At 41.5% G+C, this 22365-nt stretch overlaps 1 protein-coding gene across 1 annotated transcript; it reads left to right on the forward strand.

The window, feature by feature from the left end:
• The first annotated feature begins 13219 nt into the window (after positions 1 to 13219).
• Positions 13220 to 21750, forward strand: tdo2a (tryptophan 2,3-dioxygenase a). The gene is made up of 12 exons (XM_076288201.1): positions 13220 to 13467; positions 13709 to 13817; positions 14193 to 14283; positions 15785 to 15855; positions 16209 to 16336; positions 17683 to 17869; positions 19413 to 19520; positions 20050 to 20161; positions 20542 to 20599; positions 20759 to 20838; positions 21004 to 21094; positions 21588 to 21750. Exons 1-12 carry the CDS (start codon positions 13433 to 13435, stop codon positions 21748 to 21750), a joined length of 1233 nt encoding a protein of 410 aa, XP_076144316.1. The 5' UTR covers positions 13220 to 13432.
• The last annotated feature ends 615 nt before the right edge of the window (positions 21751 to 22365 follow it).

Genomic DNA, 22365 nt, shown 5'->3' on the forward strand with positions numbered 1-22365 from the left:
GACTGCTAACATGTGAGCAAGACTTTCTAGCTGGAGGGGAGATTAGGGGGTGCCAAGTGGACCTAGGACTAATGACCCCTGCTGTAAATTGGGTGCAATAACACGGTAACGGTGGGAACAGCAAATAGTCGTGATTAGGTTCGTCCTGTGTAAAGATGGCTGGTGTGACATGCAGCACAACACTTTGGAGATCATTTTTACACGAAGGGACGTGCAAGTCAGCAAATATTGAGCAACGCTGTGCGTTGTGCCACAATGTATACTCTGTAATTGTATGAAGCCTTACTAAGGCAAGCGTCTCTACAGCACAACTCCATAAGCCTGAGTCACCACCGTCACAAGCAAACTAATGTACAGTGAAAATATTTTATAAGATAGATTCTATCTTGTCTATTTATTTGTCTATTTATTTGTTTGTCCATTTGTTTAGTTAGTTTGTATAAGCATAGTAGTCATTTGAAAATATCAGAAACATACATGGGCATGAGCAAAAGACTTACAGTATCACTCCCATCTGAGTGTAACAGAGTTGGAAGGCATAAAAAAAAACTTTAGTCTGTATCTGAGAGTATGAATTGTATGAAATTGTCACTTTGTATCTGCTTTGTAAATGTGTGTTTCTAAAGCGTTGAGATCCAGGTGAAATAGATTCCCAACCATAAGTCTACCGTGGAAAAAAAAACATACAACCACTACCACCATCTACAATAAACACAACAACAGTTACTAGTGTTTTATTTAGTCTTGGGTTTATGAGGACCAAACGAACATATGTTCCTGAATCACTAAATATTCTGTCAACTGACAGTGATATTGAGACGGTTCAGCGTTCGATTGATGAAGAAGAAGCAAGCTCCTTAGCACAGACGATAATGGGAATGGAAATCTAGCAGTGCTTGTCTAAGAATTAAATAGAATTCTTCATCACATAATGGTCACAGTGGCAGTCATTTTATGTTAAGTATTTATACTTTATCAATAAAAAGTGAAACAGTCAAACCCTCCGCATTGCACATTTATTCTACAATTCAACATGTTGGAACTCACGTTTTTAATTTGATTTATTTTGTTAAATCAATGATCTATGAAAAAGTGATTTTCCCCCAGTTTCACATGACAACACAAGAAACAAAATAACAACAATTTAGCTTCGAGCTGTTTACCCTGAATTATTAATGCCCCAGATGTGAAGGGGAATTGAATTTTCACAAATGTTTGTCTCCAGTGTGTGAGAAACCACAGTGTGTTGGAATATTAAGGGTAATTCCAGAGTGTGTGTTTGGCGTGGACCATTTTCAGGAATGGCTCGAGTGGAACAGAGAACAATGCCTCAATTATTCTGTCAGGCAAATGATTCAATCATTATCTAATTCTATTATTGCTTGACTTCCGTATCTTTTCAGTCTAAAGCGACCCCCGCTGAGCACCAGGGTTTGTGGCTCTCTTCTTTGGATTTCTTTCTGGATCTGGATAGATAGTTTTTCTACCCTGCTAACATACCTCCACCTAGGGTAATGGATTTCTCCAAAGAAGAAAATAAAACAAACACGAAAAATATTGAAATGCTAAATAGCAAAACAGAAGGGAGAGTGGAGTCTGTGTGTTCTGTGTATTTACCAGACAGGTAGTGTAATATGTGGATAAACTACCGTAGACATGTACACATTCTCTAAAATGTCAATCTTGTTCACCTCCAGACTCTAAACTCTGTGTCAGGGGAATCTGTCATGTCCGGTGAGGGGCCTCATACTCCGTGGGCAATGAGAAACACAATCACACTGACAAGCAAATTAATTCACATCCATTGTGCGTTGTATGTACATTGTGTTTGTGCACATTGTTAGTGCATGTTGATGTTCAGTGTTTACACAAATGCTAAGCGCTGCGGTCATCCCCCTGAGGGCCTTCCTGTGGCCAGAGACTGCCCTCCTGATTAACCCAGTATTCCTTGCACGGGCGCGTAATGAAATGGAAATCCCATTCCACGCGACAGACGGGGTGTGCTGTGTGGAGATGGAGAGACTGTGTTTCTGTGTAAGAAGAGGAAAAGGGACAAATGTGTCCTACTTGGATTTAGTGTGAAGCCTTGCAGCCCTACGATGTAAATAGGCCAGTGTGGCCAATAGGCCAGATCCAGCATTGGCTACTCCGGACATACGATTATGAGCGATACAACAATGGTCAACAGCCTACTCAAGGTGGGTCTTGAAAATGTGAAAATAACAATAAAGCATGCACATCCAAATGTTAAAGTTGGGTGCTGGACGAAAAGGGCAATACTGAATGCATGAAGAAAGTCCGCTACACCAATAGCTCCCAATAAATAATTAAATTAATGTGATGTTTCGGACGTTAGGCCTTCATCAGACATTGGGTCTAGAAAATGCCCATACATACAGGACCTAGAAAATGGCCATACATTCAGAAGCATCTTGCTGGACTGGAGTGGTCCTGATGAAAGGCAGCAGAAGCCTGGAGTCAGATTTAACCCAGCTGACTCATGTTTATGCATGAGATGTGTGAGGTCATGAATACTGAATGAGAGTAGACTCTGAATATGTCATGACCTCCTTGCCCTTCTCATCTTCCGCTCTACGCACACGCATGCCTTGCTCTCATTACGGCTCTCACAGTCGGCATTCTTCTATGGCGGGCATAACTTCCTGATCGCTATGGATGAGAGAAGAGAGTCCAAAATTCATATTTAATAAGGAGATGTTTGGAGTTGGGGGCGGGGGGGGGGGCATATATGTGGTGTGTGTGTGTGTGTGTGTGTGTGTGTGTGTGTGGGTTGGGAGGTAGGGGTGGAGTCAGAAAAGTTTAAATGAGTGAGGAGTGACTGGTGGCTCAGTGTTGAGGAGAGGCATGAAACCAACGATTCTTTGATGTCAGCCATACAGAAAAACAAAGTACATCTTTAATAAGTAGTCACACACTTTTCTTGACAGTGTGTTGTTTTGGAGTTAAACAGCAACCAAAATATGATTTTTTCATTGTCAGTCTGTTTTCTGTGTTTAAAATGTGACTAAAGCTAGAATCAGTAATTCTAGCTCAGATCAATGCATAAGTTCCGACTTTTCCGACTTTTAATCCTGCTGCATATGAGGAATGCTTGGTGGAGAAAACATAAGGGAGACCATGCACATATCTTATGGTGTGCAAAGATGAATAACTCTGGTCCACTGTATATCACTAACTCCACCATTAATTAAGTTGATTATTTATATAAGGACCTGCTAATCCTCAGATCCTAGTCCTCAGAGCTACGTAGAAATCCCAAAAACAGCAAAGCTAAACATCCCCTGCATTTCTCTCCCTAATATTCCCAGCACACTTATATATATGGAGGGCCATGTTTCTAGTGGTGATGATGCGAACCACTGAGCTACTAGCTCCCTCTGCTGGTGACAGTGATGAATGACCAATTGAGGGGAACATGATGCAGGACACAGAAATCCACTCCACAGCCACAGGCTCATTTCAACCAACCACCTGTTCTGGCTAATGACCCACTGAAAGACAGACATGTGTGGATCAGATCAGCCTAATCAGACATGTTATCGGACGTGGCTAGCGTGATCTCTGGTCAAACAGTGGTCAGGGCTGGACATCCCCGCCAAGGCGCCTAGCAGAATAAATTTAACAGAGACGTGCCACGCCAAGACCACTCAGCTGACAGATGCCTTACAACAGACTCAGCCCAGACATGACCCTAATGAGCTGCTATGTACAGTACAGGCAAGAACCGGCCGCATCTCAGACAGAGAACGATAGTTACCAGCCATGAGAAGCATTTCTGATATGTGCTGCAGAAAGCTGCTGTCTTTTACTCTACAGAGCTGTATTCACACAGAATAGAAACCGATTCTTTATGTCCTGTTTGACTTTCACTCGTCAAATTGATTTCTCCCAGATCCAGGGCCAGGCGGGTTATGTCCCTGTGGAATTAAGGATTGGATAGGCTCTACTGTGTGTGTGCACTTATGCATCTCTCGGACTAACAACAACAATTGCTGATACACACAGTTGTGGAGAATAATCCCATCAATGGACTGAAACAAAACAGATGCCTTCATAGCTTTGGAATAACCCAGGCCCACCTACCACTGACCAGCTGATATGTCTTCACTTCTCTTAGCTGTCCATATAAAGCAGGTTGCACATAGCCCAGTAAATGTAGAAAATTATAAGACTCTTTTGTACGTGGTGGTATGCCTCCAGACACGCTTTTCGCATCCCATTCCTGATCAAAACTGAACAGCACCACACTACCAGGCACTCATAAGACAATATTGCACAGATAGACATTTCAACTGAACGTGTGAACACAGTGAAAGAACCGTCAGCAGTCATTGAACACACACCTCTACACTGACTTCAAAGAGGCATACTGAGTAGCACGAGAAGGATGAGCGATGGGCCTCAATCAACACAGCGAGTGAGGAGATGCTTATTGTGGAACTAGTGAGTGGCTTGCAGGAATATACTAAATATTATTTATTTTATTTATTTAAGTGTTTATGAAAAAATAGCACTGAACACTGATCTCAATGAAATATACATGATAAATCAATGGACAAACCATTTAAATAAATCCATTATTGCTAGGCCAAAGATCGGTGGTTCATAATGGAATGGGGACGTTATCCAATTTCAGGAAAAGCTTCACCATTGACAGTGACGGGCTACCACACCCGTATTTCCCATCCTCGTCCACTCCCAGTTCCCCAACTTCCACTCACCGGCACATAACTCACATTTGAGATAGTTGGCAAGTGTCTGATCGCAACAGAGTCTATGACACGCTGAGCTGCAGGACCAAACCAGTAAGAATAAATGGGCTGCATGGCCTACATTAAAACACCTTTTTGAGGAGAGAGGAATTACAATGCTAGCTTGCTTGGGGTGTATGTTTCTCACTTTCTAACTCCACTATATTTATATATACACACAGGGGTGTCACTAGGCCTAAACTGCACTGGGACACAAGAAAATGTTGTATATTTTAACGTTTAAATGCATCATTCTGGTGCACTTTCAAAAGAAATTCAGAGGTTAGACTTAATAATTACATAATATTATATAAAATTATTATAAAATATATGGATGGAAATATTTGTGCGGTTCAGAGTTTTAACCATGCACACACAGAATAGTTATGATACTGCAATAAATTCACAACCACAAAGCATATTTTCAAAAATAGGTCAAAAATAGTGTACATTTCAGCCCTCCATGAAATTATGCAGTAGCCTGTAGCAAAACAACCTGTGTTGTTCAGCTAGTTAATCTAAGGCTTAAGCTAGTCATATTGGTTATTGAGTTATATTGGTCATTGTAATGGGCATCTATAGATGCTATATCTTCCTTTTTTTCAGGACAGTCTGGGCTACCCATATCTGGGAAAGTAGATGTGATAATATTTGTCTTAAATGCAATATGTCTTATGTCAGCCTTTATATCAAGAAAAAATGATTTGCGTCTCATGATTTTTTCCCTCATATTTTTGCATTCATGGCATTAGGAAGCATTATATTATATTATATTAGGCTATATTATATGTATATTAAGGATCTTTGATTATAGCATCTGGCAATATAACAAACATGATGGTTGGATACTCTGGCTAAGCAATTTACAGAAACGTTTCTACTGACATACTGTAGGCTAAATAGTTTAGATGAGAATACATTATAATTTTGGCCCAAAGTTGGAGACCATGTAGAAATGTATTGCAATTTTAAAAAACGGATTACTCGGGAACCGCTTGTTGTAGCCTACAGATGTATGCGTTATATCCTCGTATTCGGCAAGGTCTGCTGTTTATTGTGATATACGGTTCGCCTTGTGTTGAGTGAATAGTTTGTGCAGAGATGTGTGCAGAATGCAAATATGACTAGGTCTACATTTCATTACAAGTTCAATGTTAAGTTTCTCGCGAACCATTGATCACAGCCACTTGGCGTTAATATCATTGGACAGCTTAGATTCCGCTCGTTCACGTGATATCTGTGTGACGAGTACACCGAGAGAAATTAAACCTGAACTTGAGATTTTACTGGGCCACGGAAGTTCAATATTAGGCTAGTCTTGCTAATTATTCAGTCTCATATGCCATATGCTCCGGCAGGGTGTGTTGTGGACCTGAATAGGCGGAGCTGCGCTCCGGTGCGCTCAGGCCCAATTTAACCTCTGGGTATAATATTTGATTATGTACAGCATCAGTTAGAGAATGAGAGGGCCCCACTGTAGACCAAATATGATGAACATGCCACCATGTCCATTAGGAGTCCACCATCGTCATGGCAACTCCATGTTTGTAATCTCTAGAATGGCTATTATGTTGGCTGGTTGGCTGTTCCACGGTTTCCCTATTCATGACATTCTCACTCTCTCCTCTGGATTAGCAGGGCTCTCCACACGAGTGAGCGTACAGAGCAAGAGCCACTGGGCATGGGGCGGCCACTGGAGTGAGTGGCAGAGCGCCACACGGCCTTTCTCATTTGGTAACTTCTGGCACCCTCTGTTGGACATACAGAGGAGTCTCTCTCTCTCTCTGCTTGAAAGTATGTGAACCCCTTGAGCAGTTTGGAGTTTTCTGTTGTTTTATCATGATCTTCTTATTTTAAGAGAAATCAATCATGCCAGCCATCTTGGACTCCACAGGAAACATTAATCAAAACCCACAGGATATAAATGTATAACATATTTCGGAATTTCTACAGCAACCTCTATTCCCCCACTCACCAACCTACCCAATCAGAAATCGACACCTTGAACTGTATGACATTGCCAAAATTAACTGCAGAACAAATAAACATTCTAGACGCACCCCTTAGCCTTAATGAACTTACCAAAGAACTCAATAAATTTGCAATACCTAGCAATACATTTCCTGGACCAGATGGATTACCAGCTGAATTCTACCGACACTTTTGGGACATATTATCACCACAATCAACAGAGTAATTATAGAAATTAAAACACCCTCCACCATACCCACACACATGAATACAGCAGCCATGACATTACTGCTAAAACCCAACAAAGATCCATCTCACCCTTCTAGCTACCGACCTCTCTCACTATTGAATACTGACTTGAAAATTATCACCAAAGCACTAGCAACCAGAATAGAAATACCCCCACACTCATTCATCCAGATCAGACAGGCTTCATAAAAATATACACGCCACAGATAATGTCCGCAGACTTTTTAACCTATTCAATATACTGTATCACAAGAAAGACAACAGAAAACCATCATCATTTCTCTTGATGCAGAAAAAGCTTTTGATAAGGTAATCTGGTCATTTTTATTCAATACACTTCACAAGTTTAGTTTTAGAGAGTCGTTCATCCACTGGATTAAAATACTGTACACATCACCCAGGGCCAAAATCACCAGTAACGGAATCACTTCACAGAGTTTCGCACCGCATCAGGGCACCAGACAGGGATGCCCACTCTTGCCTTCCCTCTTTGCCATTTTCATTGAACCTCTCGCAGCAGCAATACGACAAAACACCATAATCAAAGGAATTCAGGTAGCCAACATACAACACAAAATCAGTTTATATGCAGATGATCTTTTACTTTATTTACAGAACCCATGAGTATCACTTCAAGAAACGTTCAATATCATCAGCAGATTCTCCCTTGTCTCACATTACACTATCAACTGGAACAAGTACATTTTACTACCACTCTCAGATGATGCATGGCATTCTGGAGCTCAGGACACCTCAGGACACCTCGTATGTTTGAGATCTCACGTTTATCTGTTCGATGAAATGAAGAAATGATGAGAAGAACAGTCTGTGTTGCAGGCAAGATGATCCTTCATGCCCTCTGCTCTTGTGCTTCATGTCTGTCTAATGTACTCAATGTATGGATTGAGTAAAGATAAATCAAATAACAATAACCCAATTTACTGTTATACTGAAATTACTTAGAAAACAACATTTTAAAAAAATGATTTCTGAAAATCCATTAAAATTGATATAGCATTTTGGAACCAAACTTCAAATTTTTGATCTGAACCTCATGTCAGTCAGGGAGATGAAGCTAGGAGGAAATATATATTTACAATAGGACAATGACCCTATAAGCATTCAAGCAAAAGGACTGAGGAATGGCTTAAGATAATTCATACTCTAGATTGGCCTAGTCAAAGTCCTGACCTCAATTCAGTAGAAATGTTTTGGCTAGACCTGAAGCGGGTAGTACATGCCAGTTGACCTTTCAACCTCTCTCAACTGGCTGAGTTCTGCGAGGAGGAGTATGCGAAAATCCGCAGAACCAGATGTGAGATGATGGTTAATGGGTACAGAAGACGTTTGGTCGAAGTAGTGGTTGCAAAGGAGATGCTACAAGAAATTAACTGTATGGGTTTACATACTTTTGCAAATGTCACACTTTTGTTGAATATATAATGAAAATAAATAACTATCTTTGATTCTGTCTATTATTTGGAAGGTCAGCTTTACAAATTGGGGTTTGGATGTGCATTAAATAAGTTATTTAGATTTTTTTGTAAAATACTCTGACCATGTTGTCTGAGGGTTCACAAACTTTCAAGCAGCACTATATATACATATATACATACTGTATATGCAACACCAAATCAGAAAAAGTTGGGATGTTGTGTAAAATGCAAAAACAGAATGTTTATAATCTGCAAATCATGTAAATTCATATCTAACCGCAAAAAGGACGCAGACAACATAAAATGTTAAAAATTACATGTATGACTATTTCATGGAATATATATGATCATTTTGAATTTGATTACTTAGGTAAACCTCGGATAACCATTGACTATGCACACAGTTTGATACTCACAAATGCTAGTGTAAACTTTTGCCATGCAAAAGAATAAATTGTATTTAAAGGTGATCTTATCTGGGCCTGAGCTGGTTTAAAATGGACTGAGGTAAAGTGCAAAAAGGTCCCGTGGTGAGATCAATCAACATTTGCCATTCTTTTTGGAAATCATGGACTCCTCTGGACTAAAGAGGAGATAGCCTATCCAACTATCCAACATGTTAGTGTTCAGTTCAAAACCTAGCATTTCTGACAGTGTGGAGGTGTATTAGTGCCTACAGCATGGGCATCTTGCACATCTGGCCAGGCACAAGCAATTCTGAATGATGTCGTTTTGAGCAACATATACTGCCATCCAGGCAATATCTTTTTCGAGAAAGACCTTGATTATTTCAAGAAGATAATGCCAAAATAAATTCTGCACATATTCCTATAAAGGAAGAGTCCAGGTGCTAAAATGGCCTGTCTGCAGTCCGGACCTGTCAAATTAGGTGCATCATGTAAAAAAAATATGATTAAGATAACCCCATACTGTTGAGCAACTGAACATTTCATTCTCAAAACACTGGCAAATGGTCTCCTCGGTTTCTAAACATTTACAGAATGTTGTGAAACGAAGACGTGAAGCAGCACAGTGGTAAACATGCCGCCATCCCAACTTTGTTTTGAAACATGTTGCTGGCATCAAATTCAAAATTAACATATATTTTCCATGAAATAGTCTATGTCCTTTTTGCAGCTAAATACGGGTTTATGAAATTTGTTTTTATTTGCATTTTATTTGAATACCGGTATAGGCCTATATATTCAAACGGAGATGACTAGAAATTGTATATTGTTTGATTTCTCCCCATTTGTTTTTTACAAAGAAGGGCAAGAAATATGCTCACCTTCCCTTCACAATATTAACTTGAGCGCCCAACCAAAGGAATATTGATCCTAGTGACCTGGAGTGAACTGGAAAGTCACTGTGCCTCTGAGAATCAGCTGGTTTCCACAGACATTAATACAATGGTGCTGCTTTTGCTCAGTGTATGCGAGTAATATTGCATCCAAAGCGAACAACAGGCTTATGCATTTTAAAAGTGTGACGTGGTTCAATTAAGCTGTTTATGGAACCATATTACAAAACAAAAGTTGTTTGCTATGGAACTTGTTTCACCACACAACCATGCAACTGCTAAAGCTCAGATACTGCTGAAAGGTAAAACAAACGTCAGACCTCCTGACCAAGACAAACACAACACAACCTATCAAACAAAACCTATATGTTGTGCTCTGCTTATATTCAAACTCCTTAAAAGTATTAATTGACTTAGCATCTGCATCTTTCTTTACGGAAACAGTTGTTGTCTAGGCTACAGATCTATACCTACACGCTGCTCAGTCAACTATGTGAGTGGACGTGCACAAACCTGTCGCTGTGGTCTCAACTTATGAACACACACGCTCTGCATGTATTGGCAGAAAAAATCACATGCATGTTTACAAATTATTACATACAAATCACATGCATGTTTACAAATTATTACATACAAATCACATGCCTGTTTACAAATTATTACATACAAATTACATGCATGTTTACAAATTATTAAAAAAATTACATGCATGTTTACAACTGATTACATAAATCACATGCATGCTTACAAATGATTGCTGGTTGTTTGTGTTTACTGTCAGTACATACCAACATCTGGGATCCAGCACTCATCTCACTCAGTGCCTCACCTGCACTGCCTAAACATACATCACATGCACATACACCCCACATGCTACACATCATCCTGTCTGCACTCATCTGTAAATATTAACCAATAGATAAATACCTTCATATTGATCCACAGCCCAGCAGTCTGCTTGCACTCTCAGACAGAAGAGAAAGGGCCTTCAGTTTCAGCTCCATATGGGAAATATGTTGAGTTTGTCTGTCTTTGCATATTGTGTGCAAATCTCAATACGTTATTGAGAACTGCCCTATTTGAACTAGAGTGGGTAGCTGTAGGTTTATGAAGATCACATTGCCTTACAGCGTTTGTGTTGCTCATTTGAACTTCATGAGGGACCAATCCATTTAGGAGTGAATCTGAGGGAGCATTGAGTGAAGACAGAGATTTGGCCACTTTCATCATTCTACTAACTTCTAACCAGACATGTGGACATGATCTGTTCTGAACAGTCCGCATTTTCAAGGACAGACTAGAATTTTAATATTATCAGTTCATTTGAGATACTCGCCTGTGTAGTGTCCTCTCCAAACTCCAAAAGGTCTGCATGTGTTAAGACCAAATGAGTGTAATTAGTGGGGTATTTGGTTAATCGCAGATTGTATGAGCTATTTTTATGTTCAGATTAAAGACAGCTTAGCTGTTTGGTCACTTTATTTTTGTCCTCTGGGTCATTTGGCTCTATACATCATTTCTGCAGCCAAATATTATGTAAACTTCCAGGAGTACTCATGTTGGGACATTATTGATCTTTGGTTTACAGTTTTTTTCAGTCGCTAACATGCGTTTGTCCAACCAGTTGTCACATTTTCAAAACTCTTAATACAATTAGCACAACATCGGTCTTTTTTGGCCATACCATTCACACATTTCATGTCGTTTTCACACGATATGCAGTCAGTGAACACATTTCCACAATGCTTACATTTTCTTAACAGACAAGCTATACCTCCCAACAAAATGATGGATTGTTGTTGCAGTATTTACGAATGTTAACACACAACATCCCACAATAGTAAAAACATTATGCCAAACCTTATATACAGTATAAAAACCTCTGCTTCTGCAATGATATCAGTTCAAAAACAATATATCTCAGCTGATAATAAACAAACAATTCAATAATTAACACACAACTGATTTATGTTGGGTAAATTGGGCCAACCACAGCTGATTCCAGTCTGGCTTAGACTCAGTGGCAGGGGTTATTTTGTTCTATTACACTGACACAGTAAAAGGAGGACTTTGAGGAGTAATGTTTTTAGAAACAGAAACAGAAAAAGACAAACAATGTAATGTCTGGACGAGGAAGAATAAGAGCAAGGGGCCCAGGGAGAAGAGCAGGCCCAGTGAGAGATGCAGTAAGAGGTGCAGGAGCAGGGCCAGGGAGAAGAGCTGGCCCAAGAAGAGGGCAAGGTAGAGGTGTAAGAATGCATGGTGGTGGCATTCCATTTGGCTGCAGGAACTGTTGTCAGTGGTGAAATTCGTGACACTATCATTGACCATGTAATCAATGTGATGTAGATGAAAACATAACATAGCCTAACCCAGAAGATCGAGATTAGATACTGTACAGTAATTTTGTGCTTTTGTTAGCTCCCCCCTTTTTATCTGGGCTTTTTGCTGTTGTTTTTTTGTTCAGAATGCTTGTGTGTTTCATGGATATTTTGTTCACAGTAAGCATTGCAATACTGTAAAACTTTTTCTGTTCTATCATACTGTAAACAGTATTTCTATTGTACCTCCTGTAGCAACCAGTAAAGGAAAAACAATGATTTGCTTTTTACTGGAATGCTTTTGAATGTGAACATAACATGTGGACATACAGTTCCCAACCAAGAAACTTAGTGTAACAATTGCATGCAAATACCTGTAAAACTGAAACACAAAAGTCTATGCAGTTTTTGTAATGTCAACAATAGCCAGTATTTTGGAACCTGGTGTACTTTGATTGACAGCATGTACCTTGTGAAGTGAACAAGTGTTATTCTTTGACAGAATAATTTTATTTTGAGTCAGATTTCCAGTGTTTTGGTAAAGTTAGTGTGTGCAGAGAAAGATGTGTAGATATTTAACAAAATGTGTTTTTGAGAAGAAAATGATCCATTTGGCCAGTTGTGTTTTGTAGGTGTGAGTCTGTGTTAAGAGTTTAGAAAAAGTATCTGGAGTATGGGTAAACGCTTGTTAGCGATTGAAAAAAACTGTAATGAGGCAAAGGTTCTTCAGAGTATCAAGGCACGTTTATACAAATACTAAAGTCAAAGTTGTATACATTTTGATAAGTGCATGGTACATGGTACCACAAAATCTAATGAATCTCATATTTACTGTACATGACTCAAGCCACAGTGTTGAAACCCTGCTTTGAAATGTTTTTGAAATGTGAATATACTGTAGGTCTTATGGTCTGATTCATTGACAAAGCTAACTCTCTTGGCATGGCTTCAGATGATCCGGCCGTCGCAGGTGGACAGGTACAAATTCTGTGTTTGTACGCATCACAGAGGCAGAGCTGTGGCCAATAGGGACGTGGACAGTGATGACAAGATATGATTGGCTGGTGGTCAGACAAGGGGAAGCCTATAAAGATCTGTGCACACAGAGGCTGCCGTTCTCCTACAAGTCTGAGCACTCAAGGATAAGGGGCGAGAGTTAATCTGTGTGAAAGGGATACAGAGAGTAGCAGATAGACACTGAGAGACTGAGAGAGAGGGGGATAGAGTGAGAGAAAGAGAGATAGAAAGAGAGGCAGAAGGAAACGGAGAGTGAGAGAGAAAGAGTGATTAAGAGTGAGAGTAAGTGCAAGAGAGGGGGAACACAAAGAGAAAGAGAGAGAGAGAGAGCAGTGTGTGCCATTGTGTGTACCGTCTGGCAGAACCATGAGTGGATGTCCATACTTCCAGAAGAGAGACGTGTGAGTACTGTGAAGACTACTCCTACCTGTTTTTAATGACACAGACACTTACACACTCACTGACACAAAGCTGTGTGTGTGTGTGTGTGTGTGTGTGTGTGTGTGTGTGTGTGTGTGTGTGTGTGTGTGTGTGTGTGTGTGTGCGTGCGTGCGTGTCTGTTTGTGTGTGTGTGTGTGTGTGTGTGCATGTTTGCATGTGTGTGTGTGTGTGTGTGTGTGTGTGTACCGGCTGTGCCTTCAGTCTGTTTCAGAGCCGACAGCAGCAGAAGGACGAGGGCGAGAGGGATGACTCTCAGGATGGGACAAACAAGGCCAGCAAAGGAGGGATCATCTACGGAGACTACCTGCAGGTACCTGTACATCCCACACACACACACACACACACACACAGACTCTCTCTCTCTCTCGCACACACACACACACACACACTCTCTCTCTCTCTCGCACACACACACACACACATACACACACACACACACACACACACACACACACACACAACACACACAAACAACACACACACACACACACACACACACACACACACACACACACACACACACACAAACACACACACACACACACAATCTACATTAATAACCACAAGACATGCTCAGTCCATTATAGTGTACTGACAGTATGAGAGGGATTTCTGTTTTCAATGGCCTTAACTAAACAAACTCACCTAATATAGAACTAATGGTTTGCCACTGTTCTGTGTCCAGCTGGATAAGATCGTCACTGCCCAAACTCTCCAGAGTGAGCTGAAAGGCAACAAGATTCACGATGAACATTTGTTCATCGTTACGCACCAAGGTAAATATCCTGTCTGGGCCGATGCATGCAGCTCTCCATCTTGCCATGTCCATGCAGGTTCTCCATCTTATTTGTAATCAGGGATGTAGTGGAGGCTATAAGCAAGTAAACACAATTTATCCACCTCTGAAATTTCAGAAATAGAGTTTAACTTTTAACATTCAATTACACCTATTATCCACATTCACAATATGTGTACTCAACACTCAACAGGAACCATTTAATACCATTGGTTATCATGTTTAGGCATCATTATATTTAAGGGTCATCATATTTAAGGGTCATCATGTTTAAGGGTCATCATGTTTAAGGGGTCATCATGTTTAAGGGCCATCATGTTTAAGGGGTCATTATGTTTAAGGGGTCATTATGTTTAAGGGCCATCATGTTTAAAGCGATGGTTCGGAGTAATTTCACCCTAGGGTCCTTTGCACCATGACCCCGAACCAAACACCCTCCCAGAACATGTTTTCCCTTGGTCGAACCCTGGTCGAGTAGTGCTGTCAGAAACAAATGACTTTCTGCAGGCGTAATGGAACCAACTTAGTATCTCGTAAATTACCCCACTAATAATGCTCTGAATGGTACGAAGCTTCTACAGTAGTACAACTATGTTCTTTACTCATAAAAAGAGGCATTGAAAAGTTTGTAAGTACACCAGGAGTTTATTTAAATAACACTTGCCTGATGGATGCTACTATCTGCTACTACCTACCGCTGCATCGATGTTACTTCCATGATTTGGGAAAAGCCCGTAAAAGTCCTGGCAGGAAGCATGTATAAGGATGTAGATTCAGGAATGCACTAATATTTTGTTCGTAGTACCAGTTTGCAACAATTATTAGTTAACACTAAGTTGTAAACACTTCGGAAAAAAAATATTAAAAACTGGATATACCAAAAAAAGTCCTGGCAGGAAGCATGTATAAGGATGTAGATTCAGGAATGCACTAATATTGTGTTTGTAGTACCAGTTTGCAACAATTATTAGTTAACACTAAGTTGTAAACACTTCAGAAAAAAATATAAAAAACTGGATATACCAAAAAACTGTAATGTAATCGCGTTCTGCCAGGACTTTTACGGGCTTTTCCCAAATCACGGAAGTAACATCGACGCAGCGGTAGGTAGTAGCAGATACAGTAGTAGCATCCATCAGGCAAATGTTATTTAAATAAACTCCTGGTGTACTTACTGTACAAACTTTTCAATGCCTCGTTTTATGAGTAAAGAACATAGTTGTACTACTGTAGAAGTTTCATACCATTCAGGGCATTATTAGTGGGGTAATTTACGAGATACTAAGTTGGTTCCATTACGCCTGCAGAAAGTCATTCGTTTCTGACAGCGCTACTCGACCAGGGTTCGACCAAGGGAAAACAGGTTCTGGGAGGGTGTTTGGCTCGGGGTCATGGTGAAAAGGACCCTAGAGTGAAATTACTCCAAACCATCGCTTTAAGGGGTCATAGGTAACTGCGTATTTTCTCCGTCCTGTGTGCAGCATATGAGCTGTGGTTTAAGCAGATCTTATGGGAGCTGGACTCAGTGAGGGATATCTTCATTAGTGGCCATGTAAGTCTCTTTAGGTGTGTGTGTGTGTGTGTGTGTGTGTGTGTGTGTGTGTGTGTGTGTGTGTGTGTGTGTGTGTGTGTGTGTGTGTGTGCATTGGGATAGCTACTTTGGACCAATATTCATATACAAATGGCCTTAACTATCACTAGAGCCTAAACAGCAAGAAGCATGATTTGTTTTTCAAAATAAACAGAATATACTCAATACACAATATAAAATAAATAATACTGAACATTTCTTTACCAATGCTGTTTTACGTATATAGTGGATAACAGTGGACTCTTAACAGTCATTCCTCTGAGTTAAGAAATGGGATGTTTTTGTGGGTGTCCTAACGCATGTCTTGACCCCAGGTGCGAGATGAGCGCAACATGCTGAAAGTGACCACACGCACCCACAGGATTGTCATGATCTTCAGACTCCTGGTCGACCAATTTGCTGTTCTGGAGACTATGACTGCTTTGGACTTCTTTGACTTCAGGTCAGCAGATGATAATATTTAATTTTTTTCATGTAAATTATGAAAGTTTTTGTGACTGTGTTGTTATTATGTCGCCGCGCAGCGAAGCGTCGGTCATATAGGTTTAGTCAGATTTTTTTTTTTTTTTTTCGCATGGCCAAATTTCCAAAATTCACCCTCTGAATGCACGCCAAGTTTCGTGGAATTCCGTTCATGGGGGGCCACACAATAAATTAATTTATGTTACTATACACCAACAGGCCTGTAGGTGGCCGGAGACAGTTTTCTGTAAATATCTCGAGAACCGTAGGGCCTAGGAGGACCACCTTTTTTTTGTATGTTGGTCTAAAGGGGCCATGTCAACCCATCCCATTACCACTTATTTTATGTATAGCGCCACCTAGTTAAAAATTAAAAAGCAAACAATTAGGTATTTTCATCACAATATCTCTGGCTGACATGATCAAAACTACACGAAATTGAAAGTGTAGGATCATTATGATACCCTCCGAATGCATGCCAAGTTTCGTGAACTTTCGTTCATGGGGAGCCTTACAATAAAATAATTTATGTGTACATTTAGTGACCATACACCAACAGAGTTTTCTGTGAATATCTTGAGAGCCGTAGGGCCTAGGATGACCAATTTTTTCCGTATGTTTGCCTCCAGGGGTCATGCTAACCCATTCCATATGCACACATGTGCATAAACAGATACACACGCACACACATACATTCACAGTAATCGTACGTATGACACATACTCACACAGTAGACATATGTACGCATGCATACACAAACACAGACACATACGCAGGCACACACACAAGCACGCACACACACACTCACACACACACCCACACACACACACACACACACACACACACACACACACACACACACACACACACACACACACACACACATAAACATAAACATAAACATGTACACGCACACATGCACACAATTCAAGAATTTCTCAGAATTATGAACAGGCAAGATGGGGGTGGCGTTGTATAAAATGAATTTTACATGTGAAATCTATTAACTAATCATGTTTTGGTATTTGTTGTCTAGCAGATACCAGAGAATTGAGTGAGAATTGAGTGTGGATAATGCAATTTAGTGAGACAGTTAGAATCATATATGTCTTTCAGCGTGATTTATTTTTGTGGGAAAAATATGCTGTACTGGTTTTTGACACATACTAAAATTTTAATATGCAAACATATATTTAGGTGCATGCTTTTGTGACATATTTGTACTTATGTTGGATTGTTTCTATGTATGGTTGTGTGTGTGTGTGTGTGTGTGTGTGTGTGTGTGTGTGTGTGTGTGTGTGTGTGTGTGTGTGTGTTCTAAACCAGGGAGTACCTGTCCCCAGCCTCTGGCTTTCAGAGCTTGCAGTTCCGTCTCCTGGAGAACAAGATCGGCGTTCCAGATAACCAGCGCGTTCCCTACAATCGCCGCCACTACAGGGACAACTTCCGCGGGGAGGACAGCGAGCTGCTGCTCAGCTCTGAGGAGGAGCCCACACTGCTGCAGCTGGTGGAGGTGTGCACCTGGACACCACACACAGCACCTGGACACCACACACAGCACCTGGGCACCACACACAGCACCTGGACACCACACACAGCACCTGGGCACCACACACAGCACCTGGACACCACCAACACACACACAGCACCTGGACACCACCAACACACACACATCACCTGGACACCACACACAGCACCTGGGCACCACACACAGCACCTGGACACCACACACAGCACCTGGACACCACACACATCACCTGGACACCACACACATCACCTGGACACCACCAACACACACATCACCTGGGCATCACCTGGACACCACACACAGCACCTGGACACCACACACAGCACCTGGACACCACACACAGCACCTGGACACCACCAACACACACACATCACCTGGACACCACACACATCACCTGGACACCACAGACATCACCTGGACACCACCAACACACACACAGCACCTGGACACCACCAACACACACACAGCACCTGGACACCACAAACATCACCTGGACACCACACACATCACCTGGACACCACCAACACACACACACAGCACCTGGACACCACACACAGCACCTGGACACCACACACATCACCTGGACACCACACACAGCACCTGGACACCACCAACACACACACAGCACCTGGACACCACACACAGCACCTGGACACCACCAACACACACACAGCACCTGGACACCACACACAGCACCTGGACACCACACACAGCACCTGGACACCACCAACACACACATCACCTGGACACCACCAACACACACACATCACCTGGGCATCACCAACACACACAAATCACCTCGGCACCACACACAGCACCTGGACACCACCAACACACACACAGCACCTGGACACCACACACAGCACCTGGACACCACACACATCACCTGGACACCACACACATCACCTGGACACCACCAACACACACACACATTACCTGGACACCACACACAGCACCTGGACACCACCAACACACACACAGCACCTGGACACCACCAACACACACACATCACCTGGGCATCACCAACACACACAAATCACCTGGGCACCACACACATCACCTGGACATCACCAACACACACATCACCTGGACACCACACACATCACGTAGGCATCACCAACACACACACATCACCTGGGAGGCTTCAGGGCGAGTTTTGTGCACTTGGGTGTCATTTATACAATGGCATGACACTGTAAACAGAGAACAAACACATGACACAAGACACCTGCAGTTTCTAGAACACCTGACCCTACATATGCTAGTGAGCTTAAATTTACCATGACAACATACATTTTCCACACCAACAAGCCATAGAGTATCCTGTGTTAATATTGCTTCCTCATGTTTATTTTGCATGTTGCAGTGATAATATGGATATACTGATAGACAAACATGATGTGTTTTATTATGGTGTATGTATATCATTATTATCATATTATTATTATTATTATTATTATTATTATTATTATTATTATTATTATTATTATGGTCTATTAACTTATTACCTGTTGTTTGTGTGCTGCAGAAATGGTTGGAACGCACCCCCGGCTTGGAGGAGAACGGATTCAACTTCTGGGGAAAACTGGAGGCCAACATTGCTGTGGGACTGAAGAGGGAGAGAGAGAAACTAGAGGTTTGTCATCGTTATCATCTCCTGACTCATATACCAGGGGGGTATTCCAAGTACGTGGTTTAGTGATAAACCTGGGTAACAACTCAGAGTAAGTGGTAAACCTCCTACAACAAGAGCCCTATGGTACTGTTTTGTTAGGAGAATGAAGTCATACAGCTCTTCTATTAGGAGGTTTATCACCTACTGTACTCTGTGTTAACTAACCCAGGTTTGTCACTAAACCTCGTACTTGGAATACCCCCCAGCTCTGCACAGACATCTGTGGCGACCATGGACTCAAATCCATACTGATGCTGACAACAGTGATCTGCAGTAGCATTTGGCATATCCATTAATTCATTAATTAATTAATTCATGCAATTATATCGTATGTTCATTCGTTAATTAATTATGTGAGTTACAATCATGTATTTAATCAGACTGTGTAATCAGACTTAAGGACTATGGAATCAGTGCCATATTATGTAATCTTGCCCTGAGAGTGGGCAGGTTACCATGCAGCCAGCTCAAGTGTTGTGTTGTTGGACAGACGAAACCAGAGTCGGAGGACAAGGATGAACAGATGGCCGAGTTCACCAAGCAGAGAGAAGTGCTAGAGTCCCTGTTTGATGAGAAACGACATGACCACCTCATGAGTAAAGGTGAGGATGATGATCACACACACAAACACACACACACACACACAGTTTCAAGGACATGCAAATATATGCACCAGGCCTGTGACAGTTTAGCTATTTACACGGTAAGAGTTGAACATCCCTCAATGTCTTGTTGACAATCAATCTAATTCACTTTAAATCAAATTGAATCTCTGTTGTTGTTTTTAATTTGTTGTTTGTTTGTTTAAATATGCTAAACACTAGTAACCCTGGCACCATACACACATTCCACCCCTGACCATCCAAATAAGAAATCTAGAGCCAACATCAATGCTTTCAACAGTCTTCTCTGTTATCCAAATAAAACATCTAGAGCCAATAGCAATGATTTCAACAGTCTTCTGTGTTTGTGCACTCTTCAGGTGAGAGACGGCTGTCATATAAAGCTTTGCAGGGAGCTCTCATGATCTACTTCTACAGGTGAGATGTTTCTCCACTTTCCACCTGTCCACTCACCTCCCACAGTTCTCATCAGCCGTCCTCTCGTCCGATCCCCATCGTCTCACGTATAATGTGTCGGTTCAATTCACCTGTTCAGTGTTCACCTGCTCACCACTCACCTGTTGTGTGTCCTGTCAGAGAGGAGCCTCGCTTCCAGGTACCCTTCCAGCTGCTGACATCACTAATGGACATAGACACCCTCATGACCAAATGGAGATGTAGGTGTCTCACCTGAGTTTGACAAGAACATTAATTTGGCATTGTAGTGAGAGAACCTATCTATACAGTCTAAAATGGTTTCATGTTTACTCAGTTCCTTATGCTGTTCATGTAACTATGCATCACAAACAAACTGAGTGACTGTGAATCCTCCCATCCCCTAGATAACCATGTGTGCATGGTCCATCGGATGATTGGCAGCAAGGCCGGAACCGGTGGCTCTTCAGGATACCACTACCTGCGTTCCACCGTTAGGTGAGCTCTACCTTGTCAAAATGTCCATCCTGCATACACCAGCCATCATATAGCCATTGCTTATGCTAGGCATGAATAAAACACAAACAATAGTTTTCATCCCAATTGGCTAGCCATATCCCGTACCATGGAGGTATTATATATAACCATATCCCGCACAGAGCTGCAGGATCCAATAATACATCATGCTTCACAGAACATATTTTATGTGGTGATAGTTCCACAAAAAAAGATATTAAGTGTGTGTGTGACTGAAACAACTTGATCCTGTGATCATGACAGAACATATTACTAATAAAATGAGAGCCAGACCCTGGCATGATATGGCTCATTTAGATTTAAAAGAGCTTTGTTGTTGTGTTGTTCTCATCAGTGACCGTTACAAGGTGTTTGTTGTTGTGTTGTTCTCATCAGTGACCGTTACAAGGTGTTTGTTGTGTTGTTCTCATCAGTGACCGTTGCAAGGTGTTTGTTGTTGTGTTGTTCTCATCAGTGACCGCTACAAGGTGTTTGTGGACCTGTTTAACCTGGCCACCTTCCTGGTGCCGCGCCACTGGGTGCCCAAGCTCAACCCCACGGAGCACCCCTTCCTCTTCACCGCCGACACCTGCTGTGACAGCTCGTACTGCAGCAGCGTTAGTGACGACTCCGACTAGAGAGAGCGGAAGAGAGGTCTCGGGCAAGAGAGGGCAGAATGCAGTGAAGCCAGAGAGAGAGAGAGAGAAGAGAAAGAGGGAGGAGAGAGAAGGATGAATCAGACAGGAGAAATGATCATGGGTCAAGGTCAAAGAGAAAGAGCGACAGGTAAAGGGAGGGGGGCGGGGGAGGGGGACATACCATGGACTGTGGAAAAGTAATCAGAGTGCAAAGAAATGGCACAATCCAGACTCTCCTTTATAAGGGCAGTAGTCCTTTACCATAATGATGCTCTTCACATTTATGTTGATGCTGCTCACTGTGAGGGCCGACCATTTAAAACAGCAAAGTGATGTATGTACATAATAGTCCAAACACCAATGCCCAAAGGTTATGAGGTAACACACAAAATACTTCAGAAAACTATACTAATCTCTATTTTACCAGTTTTTTTCCGGCCATTTAACGTTTCTTCCGCAAAGCCTTCATCAGAGCATGTACATAGTGTTGATAGATGTGCAGTGTTTCTAATGCCAATGATTGATCAATGTCTGTTCATAGAAATGTGATTATTAATAGTGACATGCGCTCTGATTTGCACTGCCATGATAATCATTAGGTGCTTTTTGTAAGAA

Source organism: Alosa pseudoharengus, unplaced genomic scaffold, assembly GCF_046254945.1.
Source record: "Alosa pseudoharengus isolate Yale_2024_CS ecotype anadromous, Long Island Sound unplaced genomic scaffold, YU_APseudo_1.1 YU_APseudo_1.1_scf_16, whole genome shotgun sequence".
NCBI classification, from domain to species: domain Eukaryota; kingdom Metazoa; phylum Chordata; class Actinopteri; order Clupeiformes; family Clupeidae; genus Alosa; species Alosa pseudoharengus.

Coding starts and splice junctions, on each gene's coding strand:
- tdo2a (XM_076288201.1), top strand. CDS start 13,433: ATGAGTGGATGTCCATACTTCCAGAAGAGAGACGT. Junction 13,468..13,708: donor TACTTCCAGAAGAGAGACGT/GTGAGTACTGTG, acceptor CTGTGCCTTCAG/TCTGTTTCAGAGCCGACAGC. Junction 13,818..14,192: donor TCTACGGAGACTACCTGCAG/GTACCTGTACAT, acceptor TTCTGTGTCCAG/CTGGATAAGATCGTCACTGC.